General features: G+C 59.8%; 2 protein-coding genes across 3 annotated transcripts; both read left to right on the forward strand.

Annotated features, from left to right (window-relative positions):
• Positions 1 to 273: 273 nt before the first annotated feature.
• On the forward strand, positions 274 to 10,294 carry PRMT1 (protein arginine methyltransferase 1). Of its 2 annotated transcripts, XM_052655559.1 has the most exons (11): positions 313 to 394; positions 2,603 to 2,656; positions 3,195 to 3,296; positions 4,048 to 4,203; positions 4,347 to 4,410; positions 6,152 to 6,294; positions 7,073 to 7,160; positions 7,249 to 7,364; positions 7,996 to 8,146; positions 8,445 to 8,566; positions 9,990 to 10,294. In XM_052655559.1, exons 1-11 carry the CDS (start codon positions 359 to 361, stop codon positions 10,071 to 10,073), a joined length of 1,116 nt encoding a protein of 371 aa, XP_052511519.1. In that variant the 5' UTR covers positions 313 to 358; the 3' UTR covers positions 10,074 to 10,294. The 2 variants fall into 2 exon arrangements, with proteins under 2 accessions (XP_052511521.1, XP_052511519.1); XM_052655561.1 differs by lacking the exon at positions 2,603 to 2,656 and having other exon boundaries at positions 274 to 394.
• A 1,038-nt stretch (positions 10,295 to 11,332) lies between these two features.
• ADM5 (adrenomedullin 5 (putative)) lies at positions 11,333 to 12,274 on the forward strand. The gene is made up of 2 exons (XM_052656637.1): positions 11,333 to 11,744; positions 11,937 to 12,274. The coding sequence occupies exons 1-2, from the start codon at positions 11,674 to 11,676 to the stop codon at positions 12,187 to 12,189; spliced, it is 324 nt and encodes a 107-aa protein (XP_052512597.1). The 5' UTR covers positions 11,333 to 11,673; the 3' UTR covers positions 12,190 to 12,274.
• Positions 12,275 to 12,580: the final 306 nt, after the last annotated feature.

Genomic DNA, 12,580 nt, shown 5'->3' on the forward strand with positions numbered 1-12,580 from the left:
GCAGGGTCCGCCGGGAAGCTTTGAGGCGGTACGGGAGAAGGGGCGGGAACTCCCAGTAGATTCTGCCCAATCGTCAGTCGCGCTTCTTGCGATAGACGGGCAGTCTTTCCCATCCCCGTCGACTTAAGGGGGCGGGGTTCGGCACGCCAGAGTAGGCGGGCACCTCAGCTTTGATGGGTGTCTCCTTCGCCCAATGGCTAAATGGTATTTCCAGACGGGTCACCTCCGCTGCCAATGAGATCTCCTGGCTGGGTCGCGGTGGGCGGGCCGTAGACCCTCCGGTATAAGGCGGTCCCGGGGGAGTGCGGAGAAAGGGGGGGGGTCTCGGCGGCCGGAGGAGGAGTAGACGCGGGTGAAGATGGCGGCAGCCGAAGCCGCGAACTGCATCATGGAGGTGAGCGCCAGGAGCGCCACCGGGGGCGGGGGGCGGTTTGGAAGTCGGTGTTTTACGCCTCCGCCGTGGGGAAGGGGCTCTGAGTCGCCAGATTGGGGTTGAAGGCCCCCGGCCCTCGGTATCCGTCCGAGGATACCGTTTGAAGTGCGGGTTCCCTAGCTTTCGGGGGCCTGAGGCGCCACGCCGAGCCGAGGGCCTACTGCCCCCTCCCACGTGGAGGAGGGCTGGGGGCGCTTCCGGCCTGGCCCCCACGTGGCCGCGGCACGGTGGGTGGGGAGGGGGTGTGCCGTGCCCGCTGGCCCGGCGGGTTCCACGTGCGGGACAAAGGCCCCGCCCCCGGCCGGGGGAGGGGCGCCCCGGGGGAGGGGCGCCCCGGGGGGGGGGTGGAGAGGAGGCTCGGACCCTCCCTCCGAGGCCCCCTACCCTCCTCCCCGGGGATCGTGACGGGCACCTCGGGGTGGGGACCTCCGTGCAGTAATGAGGCTCTTGGGAGGGGCAGTGTGCCTCGACCCTTAACAAACCCTTTCCTGGGACCAGGGCATCTGCTTAGGCATCGGTCCAGGTTTCGTGCGCTCTTGCGTTGGGATTGGAGGAAGACGAAGAATTGGTTCCCTCTGGGACCCCTCCTACCCCCCAGTTTCCTGTCTCTGGATTCTCCCCCTCTTTGGGAGCTGGGGGGATGGGGCATGCCCCTGTGACCTCCCTCTGGTCGATGGGGGGGCATCGAGCTGAAGATCTTTCCCGATTAGGCGCTGTGCACCCCCTTGTGGCCATTTCTGGGTGTGTGGGAGGGACATCTTTTTCATGGGGCGTGTCTCCAAGCCCCCCTTCCTGTCGAAGCCCTCCCGGGCGAGGGGAGAGAGAATCTGTCCTGGGAAGGGCTGTGAGGTAGTGGAGGCAGCGGATTTACCCCCTTCTGGCCCTTCCTCTCCCTGGGGTGTTTGTGAAGGTGGGAGTTGACCTCCTCCTCCCTGAACCCCTGTTTGAGGGTCCTGAACCTGCTTGCGTGAAATGGTGTCCCCTGAGGTGTGATTCTCTCGCAGTTATGTGGGGCTTGCCATGATGCTGTGTCTCAAGCGCTCTGGGGGCATGTCTGGCGGTGATGTCGGTGGTGTAGAGAAATGGGCCCTCAGGGGAAGTCCCCTCACCCGCCGTCTTTCTGTATCCGCGTCATTCACTGGCTTAGGGAGGATGGAGGTGGGGCTTGGAGCCCAGGGGTTATGTCTGTGATTTCACGCTTCTTGGCGCCTGGAGAGTGCTTGCATCTGGAAGAGCTGTAATCTGTTGGGCCCTCCGTACTCTCACCTCTTAGCTTGTAGCAGTCTCAGGAATGGGAGATGAGGGTCCAAGATGCATACCTTGGGGGGCAGCCCCAGGGGTCACTCCAGTGACTCCCCCTTGGCTCTCTGCTAGACGAGGGCCTTCTTGGCTGGAGGAAATATCTTCCTCAGAGGTGGATCCAGGACTCGGCCCCTCCCCTGGGGAGTTTCTGGGCCTGAGATGGTAGTTCGAGCGGGGAGGAGATGGGCTTGGGGGTCCAGGGTCTGGCCTCCTCTGTGGGACTCTGCCCTCCTGCGCAGAGGGTCATAATCAGGAGATAGGCACTCCCTTGTTTTGTTTGGGACTCCCTGAGTCCCAGGCAGGAGCTAGCAGCCCACATGCCAGCTCTGGTGGGGGGTGCCCGTGTGCCACACCTCCTTTCTGGAATCCTCTCAGATGAGAGAGTGCTTTGCAGAGGTGGCAGATGCCCAGTGGGTACACCCTGCCAGTCCCCTTCCCCCAGCTACGAATGGTACCCCAGGATGAGGCTTTGTGTCAGGAAGTGTCATCTAATCTGGGGAGATTAGACGGTGAGGGGGAGTGACAACTGGCAGTGCCCTTGTGCCCGGTGGGTGCCAGTTCCTCTGGCCTGGATGGGGGAGGCGTGTGTGCTCAGGTGCCTGGCCCAACAGGGGCAGTGTGGGGGCAGGCCACCATCTCTCCAGCCACAGCTGGGATAGAACCCCCTCCCTGCTCCCCCACATCTCCCCCACCCCTGTTGAAAACAGCCTTGCCTCTTTACTTGTTCCTTCTCCCACCACTGCTCACAAAGGAAAAGCAAAATTGTAGGAAACACCTCCTTCTTGCCCAAGAGCCCGGGTCGCCTGGCCTGGCCCTCCCCTAGCCGCTCCTGGTAGCTAATCCTTTCTCCCTGTTACTCTCTCCTAGAATTTTGTAGCCACCTTGGCTAATGGGATGAGCCTCCAGCCGCCTCTTGAAGAAGTAAATATCCTTTTGTGAGACCCCTTCCCACATACACATTTCCTCACACGTCACGCCCTTTTTAGTGGTCTAACTGATCCCTCTGGCTTCAAACCACTTTACCCTTGGCCCCCGAAACACTTAGTCCAGACTCGGTCCAGGTTTGGGCCCCCACCTGGCCTCTCCCAATACTGTGGCTACTTCCTTAACTCCATTTACAGCCCCCCATCCCACCTTTGTCCTTCCCTGTGTCTGCCCCGCTTCCGCCTTCCTCTCCCCTCCCTTCCCCAGCTGTGGGCTGAGCTAGAGACGGGGGCAGAGAGACTGGAGAGATGGTAGGCCTGGCTGAGGTATCGGGGGGTGCCCTCCTGGATGGTGCTCTGGGGGTGGGGGGTTCCTGGGAGAGGCAAGACGGCAGGTGGGGGCTGTAGGGTTGCCATGGTACGGTTTGGGGAGTGGTTCTGTATACTCCAAGGGGGCGTAGACCTGCCTGGAGGCTTCCGAATCTGTGGGGCGCCCCCAGATGTGACCCCATTTGCTCCCATTTACCCCCTCCCAGGTCTCCTGTGGCCAGGCAGAAAGCAGCGAGAAGCCCAACGCTGAGGACATGACGTCCAAAGATTACTACTTTGACTCCTATGCTCACTTCGGCATCCACGAGGTGAGTATGGACAGACAGCTCCTAAGGGTGCCGAATCTTCCGGGGGGTCATGTTGGGGAGGGCTGGAGATTCATCTCTGACGCATGCGCACTGCCTTCCCTGGCAGCGGGCCACCCCCTCTGCGCAGGCAGAGCTCACACTCCGGGTCGCCTCGCGCAGCCGTTGCCTGGGAGACGGGGTTAGCCTGGCGCTCTACCAGTCCTCTCCTGGGAGGCCGCGGTGGGAGCGCGCATGTGCATCTGAGACGGCAGCCCTAGGTCAGGGCCTACTGGTCTTTGCCGCCCTCTAGTGACCGGCAGCGGGACTGTCCCCCAGCGGCTCGAAAGTCTTCACCCCTTTTGCATGTGGTGGAGGCTGAGGTCCCAGAAAGCAGCAGGGATGGGGTGGGAAGATTTTTCTCTTTCCTTTTTTAAAAAATTGTTATAAAATATGTATAACAAAATTTACCATTTTCACGTGGGCGGTTTAATGGCTTTGGCTTACTGAGGACTTTTTAAAGGCAAGGCTTTACAGGGGGTTAGACGGCAAGGGTAGAAAATGCCTAAGATGGGATTTTGGTCCATCCAGTCCAATTTCACGTAGGGAAACTGAGGCGCGTGGAAGGGAAATGACTTGTCCTAAGGGGACTAAAGCAGGTTTGAGGACTGAGTGCCAGTCTTCAAGTTGATCAGCGTGTTGGAGGCCAGGGCACCCTGGTTTTCATCAGGGGACGCCAGTCCCCTCATGATCTCTTTGTTCCCACCCCTGCCAGGAAATGCTGAAAGATGAGGTCCGCACCCTCACATACCGCAACTCCATGTTTCACAACCGGCACCTTTTCAAAGACAAGGTGGTGCTGGACGTGGGCTCGGGCACAGGGATCCTCTGCATGTTTGCCGCCAAGGCTGGGGCCCGCAAGGTCATCGGGGTGAGTGTCCTCGGCGGCCGGCCAGGCCTGGGCCTAGGGACGGAAAGGGGGCCCCTTGGGGCTCAGGGATTGGGTGGAGGGGAGTGGGGGCGGAGGGTGGCACTTGGGGGGGGTCTCACCCTCCCTTCTTCCTGGGCCCCCAGATCGAGTGTTCCAGTATCTCTGATTATGCGGTGAAGATCGTCAAAGCCAACAAGTTAGACCATGGTGAGCCCAGGAAGAGAACGGGGTCTTTGGGGAGGGAGCGGGGGATCCCAGCTTCCCCGGGGCCCCTCGGCAAGGGAATGGAGGCCATGGAAGTCAAATTCAGGCGTTCGTCCCCTGTGGGCTCTGGGCTGCGGACAACCCAAAAATCCAGCCTTCTCAGAACCCACCTCCTGACGAGCCATCTTAGAATCTGCATGTGGAAGTCACAAGCTTAGTGCTTCAGTCTTTTATTTAAAAAAACAAAAATTTCAAGAAGCAATCTTGAGGTTTTTCAGTGAGTGATAGAGGCACGTGGTTGGCACATGAGGCCCATATAGTAAGAAGTTTCCCACCCACCTCTCAGCCACTCTTCTCTAAGTGCAGACAGCTCTGTCTCCCAGAGAGGTTCATACCGATGAACAAACATGCGTGTGTACGTTTCTGCATTCACGTGCTGGTTTTTGACACAGATAATGTTTCATACATGCCCTTTGCGATTTTCACCTGTGTATTATGTAGTTTAACACCTGATAGGATGTTGAGAGGATCTTGCTTTTTGATGACTGCCATCCTCTATTTTCACATACACCAGGTCTGTTAACCAAGTTCCTGGTCATGGGCATTTGAGCTTCCAAGACTTTCATCCCCCACCTGTAATGTCATCATCAATCATATATGAACTAATGTTATCTGTGAGGTCAGTTCATAAAAGTAGGGTTGCATGGATCAAAAGTGGAAGAAAGTTGGGCAGAAGGTGCCACATTGCCCTTCCCCCCTGCAAGGTTTGAGGGGCAGAGGACATGGGAACATGTGGCTTTTTTGATATGAGGGCCCTTGGCATTCTAGAAGCTGAAGGGGTTTTTTTTTAAAAAAGAGAAATTAGTGTAATGAATTCCCAAGTTCCCATCACTGAGCTTTAAATACCTCCTTTTGAAGCAAATTCCGACTATAAATCCTGCCATGTGTGTATCTAATAGATAAGGCTATTTAAAAAAGCATGACCATGGGAATTTCCCAGCAGCCCAGTGCTTAGGACTGCTTTCCCTGCTAGGGCCCCACTTCGATACCCGGTCAGGGAACTAAGATCCCACAAGCTACACAGTGCAGCCAGAAAAACAAAACATGACCGTGGCTGTTAGTGGCAAAATCTCTCTCATTTTTTAAAAAAATTTTACTTTGCTGCGTCAGGTCTTAGTTGCAGCATGTGGGATCTAGTTCCCTGACCAGGGGTTGAACCCCAGTCCCCTGTACTGGGAGCATGGACTCTTAGCCACTGGACCACCAGGGAATCCCATGGGCTGACTTCCAGTAGATTTTAGGAAGGGAGCTGCTCTGCCCCGTACAAAACCCTGACCCAGAAGCAGGTCATCTGCAGATGGTTTGGCACCAGGTTCCCCATGAGTGTGCGAGGCGTGACGGGTAAGGGGGTGGCCGCCTTTCCCATTCCGTGTCCTAGAGTGAGGGGCTGTCTGCACCGGGCCCTGGTCCTGCCTGTTAATGGCAAAATCTTAATGTCACCTAATACCTGATTCATGTCAAGTTCTGCTCCTGCCTCAGAAATATCCCGTGATGAATGAATTTTAAAACTTAAGTTGACAGGGTGTGGTTTCAGCTCACAGAGTTCTTTAAAGATGCCCCAACACAGCCCCCAGTCCTTCCTTGAGAAGACAAGGCTGTCCCAGTGGGGTCCCCAGGCCCGCAGGGGAGGCAGGCAGACGGCTGTCCTCAGGGCTGGTGGCATGTGCCCTTGTCTGCCCCGCAGTGGTGACCATCATCAAGGGGAAGGTGGAGGAGGTGGAGCTCCCGGTGGAGAAGGTGGACATCATCATCAGTGAGTGGATGGGCTACTGCCTCTTCTACGAGTCGATGCTCAACACCGTGCTCTACGCCCGGGACAAGTGGCTGGTGAGGCCCTGGCGGGGCGGGAGCGGCTCATACAGGCCGGGGTCCTGCTGTTGAGCCGGTGTGGGGGTCCAGGCAGAAAAGGGAAGCTGTGCTCCGTACTTCCCACCACGCGGACTGAGTACAGGGGCTGGAAGACATCTCCTACGTGGATGTTAGGAGGCCCATGGGCAAGATGGAGGGGGCCCAGGACCGGAAGCTAGACAGGGACAGGGAGATGGTGCTGGAAAAGAACCACAGCAGGCCAGAGGGATTAGGAGGGACTGTGGACCCAGGTGCTGTCAGAGCAGGCCTCCCAGGGAGCTGACTGAGACCTGAACCCCGGACGGGGAGGAGCCACATGGGATCTGAGGGGCAAGGCACACTTAACAGAGGCTTTCGGCCAGTGCCAAGGTCCTGGGGCAGCAGCGAGTTTGCTGTGTAGGGAACTTGTAGGAAACCTGCAGTAGAACGAGGATCGGGAAGGAAGTTGGAGGTGAGGGGTCGGGGGCGGGGGGGCGCGCCTGTGCAGGTCTCATGGGGCCTCGTGGATGTGTAAGATTGCTTTACTCCTCAGAGGGGCGAGGTTAGGACGAGATCTGACTTAGGTGCTCCTCAGAGCCATCAGGCAGCTATCTGGGGAGTAGACTGAGGCTGGGCACCAGTGAGGAGGCCGAGACAGGAGCCCACCTGGGAAGTGCTGAGCTCAGACCAGGGTGGTGTCAGGGGTGGATAAAGAAACAAAATGGGGCAACCTTGCTCAGTCCCCCCATCCTTCACGCCCTTGCCCTGCTCCCCGTAGGCACCCGACGGCCTCATCTTCCCAGACCGAGCCACGCTGTACGTGACGGCCATCGAGGACCGGCAGTACAAAGACTACAAGATCCACTGTGAGCTCGCGGCCCGGGGAGCTTACGGGCGGGGGCGGCTGGGTGCCGGCTACCCCTGGGCTCACCCTCCTCCCCGCCTCCTCCCCAGGGTGGGAGAATGTATACGGCTTCGACATGTCTTGCATCAAAGACGTGGCCATCAAGGAGCCCCTGGTGGATGTGGTGGACCCCAAGCAGCTGGTCACCAATGCCTGCCTCATCAAGGTGAGCGGGTAGGGGGCTGGGGGTCGCTCAGGGTCAACCCAAGAAGAGCCAGCACCTGGCCCCTGCGTGGGACCATGAATGCTTGCTTGTTTGAGGTCTCGGGAGCTTATATACACACGTGGGATAATACCGACAGCCATCATTTTTTGAAGTTCCCCTTCTCAACCCCCGGTATCAACTCTCACAAGGACACGGGAGGCAGGCCAAACTGGGTGGAGGAGGGAGTTTGTGGATGGAGATCGGTGTGGGGGGTACAGACGCCCTGACTGGGCAAGCCTCCGTGGCCTGAGGCAGGACCCCTAGTTTTACCCTGAGCAGTCAAAGGATTTTAAGCAGGGCTGTGACGTGATCCCTTTCTAGGCCGTCAGGCTGTCTGGTAAGGGATGTGGGGGGAGAAGGCGGGAGCCAGGGAACCCTGTTAGATGCTGCCACAGCGGAGTGGGGACACTGGCCGAGGCAGGCAGTGGAGAGTGGAAACTGGACGATGCTCCAAGGAGCAGTCCTCCTTCTAGGAGGTCGGCCTGTCAGATTTGGGGTTGGGGTTGGGAGAGCAGGGGATCCAGCAGGGGCCCCCAGGTTTGACCGCTGGGCCGGGGGTCAGGGAAGCGGGCTCACGAGGCTTTTCCCACAGGAGGTGGACATTTACACGGTCAAGGTGGAAGACCTGACCTTCACCTCCCCCTTCTGCCTGCAAGTGAAGCGGAACGACTACGTGCACGCCCTGGTGGCCTACTTCAACATCGAGTTCACCCGCTGCCACAAGAGGACCGGCTTCTCCACCAGTGAGGCGGGGCGCAGGGGCGCGGGCGCGGTGGGGCCTGCGACAGGAGTAGCCGGAGGGAGCCCCGGGGCCTGGAGGTTTCTGACAGCAGCTCTGCCACCCGCCCTAGCGCACGGTGCTCCAGTCTCTGCACCCACAAAAAAGCCCATCCCAGGCTTGGTCAGAGTGAAGGGACTGCAGTCACCGCCCAGTCAATGGGCTCTGGAGGGCGAGGGGGTCCCGCGGAGGGAAGGTGGCGGTGCGGAAGGACAGGCGGCGAGGTGGGTGGGCCAGGCTGATGCCGCCCATGCCCACCCCAGGCCCTGAGTCCCCGTACACTCACTGGAAGCAGACAGTGTTCTATATGGAGGACTACCTGACGGTGAAGACGGGCGAGGAGATCTTTGGCACCATTGGCATGCGGCCCAACGCCAAGAACAACGTGAGGCTCTGGGGCAGCTGGGAGGGTGGGCTCGGGCACCTCTGCCTGTTCTGGGGCCCGGGACCTCTCGGCCCAAAACCTGCCAGCTAGCCCGCTTACCCTCTGTTCTGCACTCATCTGTCTGGCCTGTGCCCCCCACACCCCCATCCTCGGTCTGCCTGTGACCGCAGTTTCATTGAGCACCTGCTGGATACCAAGGGACCCCGGGGACCCAGGCATGATCAGGCCGGACCCCTGCTGTTCAAGTTCTAGACACAGGAGAGTCATGTCAGTGCCAGCTGGTCAGGACTTCTGTGCTCAGCTGGGAAAGGGGCCAGCAGGTATTGGAGAGGTGGAGACGGGGCCGCAGGATATCCTGGCCCAGGAGTGGGAGCTAGAAAGGAAAGGAGGGCTGTTTCATCCGCTGAGACGTGGCAGGGAAGCAGGTCTGGGGGAAAGTCAGGAGCTCGGGCATGGATGGGAGGACTCCTGGGTTGGCGGGAGGAAGGTCTGGAAGTTGAGGGACGTGGCCTGGGCTGGAAATGTCAATGGAGCAGCACTGCGTGAGCTTGGATGGAGGGGAGCACCCCACGGTGGCCCCACTTTCTAAGTCAGGGAGGTAAGAGCCAGTTGCAGCAGCTGTTCTCAGCCAGGGATGGTATTGCCCCCCGCCCCCCCACGTCATCATCTGGAGACATTTTGGGTGCCATAGTTGAAGAAGGTGCACGGCTGGCATCTAGTGGACGGGCAGGGGAGCCGCTCCTGTGCAGGGCACAAGATAAGATTTCCTCACAGGAAAAGAGTGGTCTGGTAGCGCAAAGGCTGAGAAAACCCAAACGAGAAACTGAAAGAGACCCAAAGAGGGAGGAGGGAACCAGGAGTGATGTGCAGTGAGGTCCGAGGGGGCGCAGCAGTTCTTGAGATCATTGGTGGCTTTGCCCAGTCTTTCCAGCGGGTGCTGGGGGCCGAGCCACAGGGTGGGCCCCAGGAGGGTTGGCCTCCAGGAAGCTTTGGAGGAGAGGAAGAGAGGGCGGCGGGGTGGGGCCCTGGAGTTTTTTGAGAGAAGGAAGTTTTGCTAGAGAGAGGTTTGCTTCTTGTAAAAGAAGAAAGAAATAACTTTTGCTGATGGGGATGGTTTTGATAAAGGAAATCTTACCATGCAGGAGATAGCAGTTGCCCCTCCCTCCCCCCTCCCGTCCCCCCCAAGGCGAGGGATTGGCTGGGTTCCAGGTGGTTTTGAGGATGTCACGTTGGAAACCTCTCCGCACTGGTCGAGACAGATGTTGGGTGTGGGAGCAGCAACGCGGTGTCTCCAGGGAGGGGGTGTGGACGGTGGGGGCCCTGTGGCACCTCAGGCGGCCGAGCTGTCCTGCCCCTCCCCCCGCTGCCCTCTGTCTCTGCCCGCCCTGTCCCAGCCCCGCTCACGGCCGCATTCTCCCCACAGCGTGACCTGGACTTCACCATCGACCTGGACTTCAAGGGCCAGCTGTGCGAGCTCTCCTGCTCCACTGACTACCGGATGCGCTGAGGCAGCGCCCGGCTTCTCCCACCCCAGCCAGGCTGGCCCTGCAAGGGCCCAGGGGCTGTGGCGTTCTTAGGCGGTTTCGGGGCTCCCCCTTCCTCTCCCTCCCTCCCACAGAAGGGGGTTTTAGGGGCTGGGGGTGGGGGGGCACATCGTGACTGTGTTTTTCATAACTTATGTTTTTATATGGTTGCATTTACGCCAATAAATCCTCAGCTGGGATGGCAGCTCAGCTTCCTGGGGGACACGGTGGGGTCAGGCTTCTGCCTGCAGGCGTCCAAACCGCCCAGGGCGAAGAGACAGCCCGCTGGCGGCTTCAAGTCTCTGTCACCACTTCTGTGTCTCTGGGTCTTGCTGCCTTTCCCCAGCCTCCCGGATTCCACAGCCTCCACTCTCAAGTCCCACCTGGCCCTCAGCTCACTCACAGGGTGGTCTCCATTGGCTCTCAGAGCCTGTGCCCCGCCCCCCCCCATCTAATGTCTCCTGTCACCAGGGCCTCTGCTGGGCTGGGGGAGGGCTGGGGTGTGGATTCCCAGCACAGCTGGCCTCTGAGGTTTCCCAGAAGCCCTCTCTCCGGCCTTCCCCCGTCATACACATTGTTCCTCTCGGGCTGTTTTTTCCTGTCCAGGACCCTCCAAGGCCAAACCAAGGCTGATGGGCAGTGCCCGCTGCCCTGCCCTCTCCACCTGGGGAAACTGAGTCGGGGCAGGGGGCGGGGGTTCAGAGAGTTCTTTGTGGGGGTGGCAGCCTGCTTCCTCCCCCAGCCTGGCTTGGAACTCGGGGTTCCCACCGTCTACCCCACCTTGGAGATGCACAGAGACCCCACCGGCCTTAACCGTTTCCAGTGACTGGCTCTCCAGTCTCTGCTGCAGACGTGGTGCCTGCACCTGCCCACCCTGTCCTTCCCAAGGCCACGTCCCAAAGTCACTGGCCCCCTAGGTCTCAATCCACACGACCTGGATCACCCTAGACAGAACCCATGACCTTTCCATGGCCTTCCTACAGCTGCTTCAGCACAGCTGAAACGCTTGGCCTGCTGGCACCCCACACCCATCTGTATACATTCCTCTTCTACCAGGATGGTGTTAGGGCCCGACTTGAGGTGCCTCAGTTTGCCGCCTGTCCCAATTGTCAGCGCCCCGCGTTGCCCAGCCCCCGCCCTGGAAGTCGCCTGTCCCTTGACATTGCTGTGCCAAAACAGCAGAAGAGGGTGAAGTCGCGCCTTGCAGCATCCCCGCCCCCAGTCCTTTCCAGGAAGCCCTAAACTGCGTCGCCACTTGCAGGTGTCAGCTGCCCCGCCCCTCCTCCCTCCGCCTTAAAGGGGTCGCGTCTCCCGGGGCCTCCCAGGGGCATCGACGGGACCCGTGAGGTCTCCTTGGTCGTGGTGCGGGAAGTGGGCATCCCGAGTCCTAATCCTGCCCTTCTGGCGTGGTGTGGCTCATTCGGCCTCAGTTTGCACGGTCTGAGAAGTGGGGACGCCCTGATTTCCTGACGCTAAGGCAAGCGCTCAGGGCATTTTCTAGGCCCGGGGAGGGGGCGGGGGCGCACCCCGGAGGAGCCGCTTCGCCCACCGGTTTCTCAAACGCCGGTCCGCCCCACCCCCACGATGACCACCCACATTCTCTTGCTGTTGCTCGTCGCCTCCTCCATCCTGGGGGACCCGGACTCGGCGGGCAGGTGAGAAACGCCGAGGGCAGCGGGAACGGGGCGGGAGGGAGACCGCGGGGGGTGTGCGCCCTCTCTAGGCCGTTTTCCACTTCGGTGGAATGGGAAGTTGGCCAGGAAATGGGCCTCGCCTGTTTCGGAGTTCTGGGTACCCCCCGAGCCCCCTTTCTCGGGTGGGGTGTTTGAACCCGGTCTTCTCCCCAGGCGGCCCCAGCCCCAGGTCTCCCAGCAGCGCGGGCGCCTCTGTTCCCTGGGCACGTGCCAGACCCACCGCCTGCCAGAGATCATATACTGGCTCCGGTCTGCCTCCACCAAAGAGCCCTCAGGGAAGGCTGGCCGCAAGCCTCAGGATCCCCACAGCTACGGGCGCCGCCGGCGGCGCGAGGCCAGAATCCCTCTACGTCTCCAGGACCCCAGCCTGCGGCAAGGCCAGCGCAGTGCCCAGCTCGCTGGGTGATGCTGGGCACATCTCTGCTCGTCCCCTGGCTTCAGTTTACCCATCGTGTATTGGGGCTGTGACCTCAAGTTTCAAGATCCCCTAACTCCACCTCCTGGGCTCTCCCCGCGCTGTGACTGGGCTGGACCCACGTGCACACCGGCCCCAGCAGGGACAAAGAATATTAACGTCCAGAGCTGAATAAAACGAGAGTTCCATGTTTCAGTCGGCTTGTCTGTCCCCATTCTGGCCTCCCAATTTGAGTCGGGTCTCTAATATATTCTCCGCTTTATCTAGGCAATTTCCCCCCCAACGGAAGCCCCTCTGATTAACTTGAATCCGACCCGCTGTAGCACCTCCACGCCAACTCAGTCCCTGCAGCCGGATCTCCCGTGGGTGGTTTTGGTGGGTC

Source organism: Budorcas taxicolor, chromosome 18 (assembly GCF_023091745.1).
Source record: "Budorcas taxicolor isolate Tak-1 chromosome 18, Takin1.1, whole genome shotgun sequence".
Classification (NCBI taxonomy): Eukaryota; Metazoa; Chordata; class Mammalia; order Artiodactyla; family Bovidae; genus Budorcas; species Budorcas taxicolor.

Excerpts from the sequence above, each read along its gene's own strand:
- ADM5 (XM_052656637.1), top strand. The coding sequence starts at position 11,674 with ATGACCACCCACATTCTCTTGCTGTTGCTCGTCGCCTCCTCCATCCTG. Across the intron at positions 11,745-11,936 it reads GACCCGGACTCGGCGGGCAG|GCGGCCCCAGCCCCAGGTCT; the intron begins GTGAGAAACGCC and ends TCTTCTCCCCAG.
- PRMT1 (XM_052655559.1), top strand. The coding sequence starts at position 359 with ATGGCGGCAGCCGAAGCCGCGAACTGCATCATGGAG. Across the intron at positions 395-2,602 it reads CCGCGAACTGCATCATGGAG|AATTTTGTAGCCACCTTGGC; the intron begins GTGAGCGCCAGG and ends ACTCTCTCCTAG. Across the intron at positions 4,204-4,346 it reads GGGCCCGCAAGGTCATCGGG|ATCGAGTGTTCCAGTATCTC; the intron begins GTGAGTGTCCTC and ends CTGGGCCCCCAG.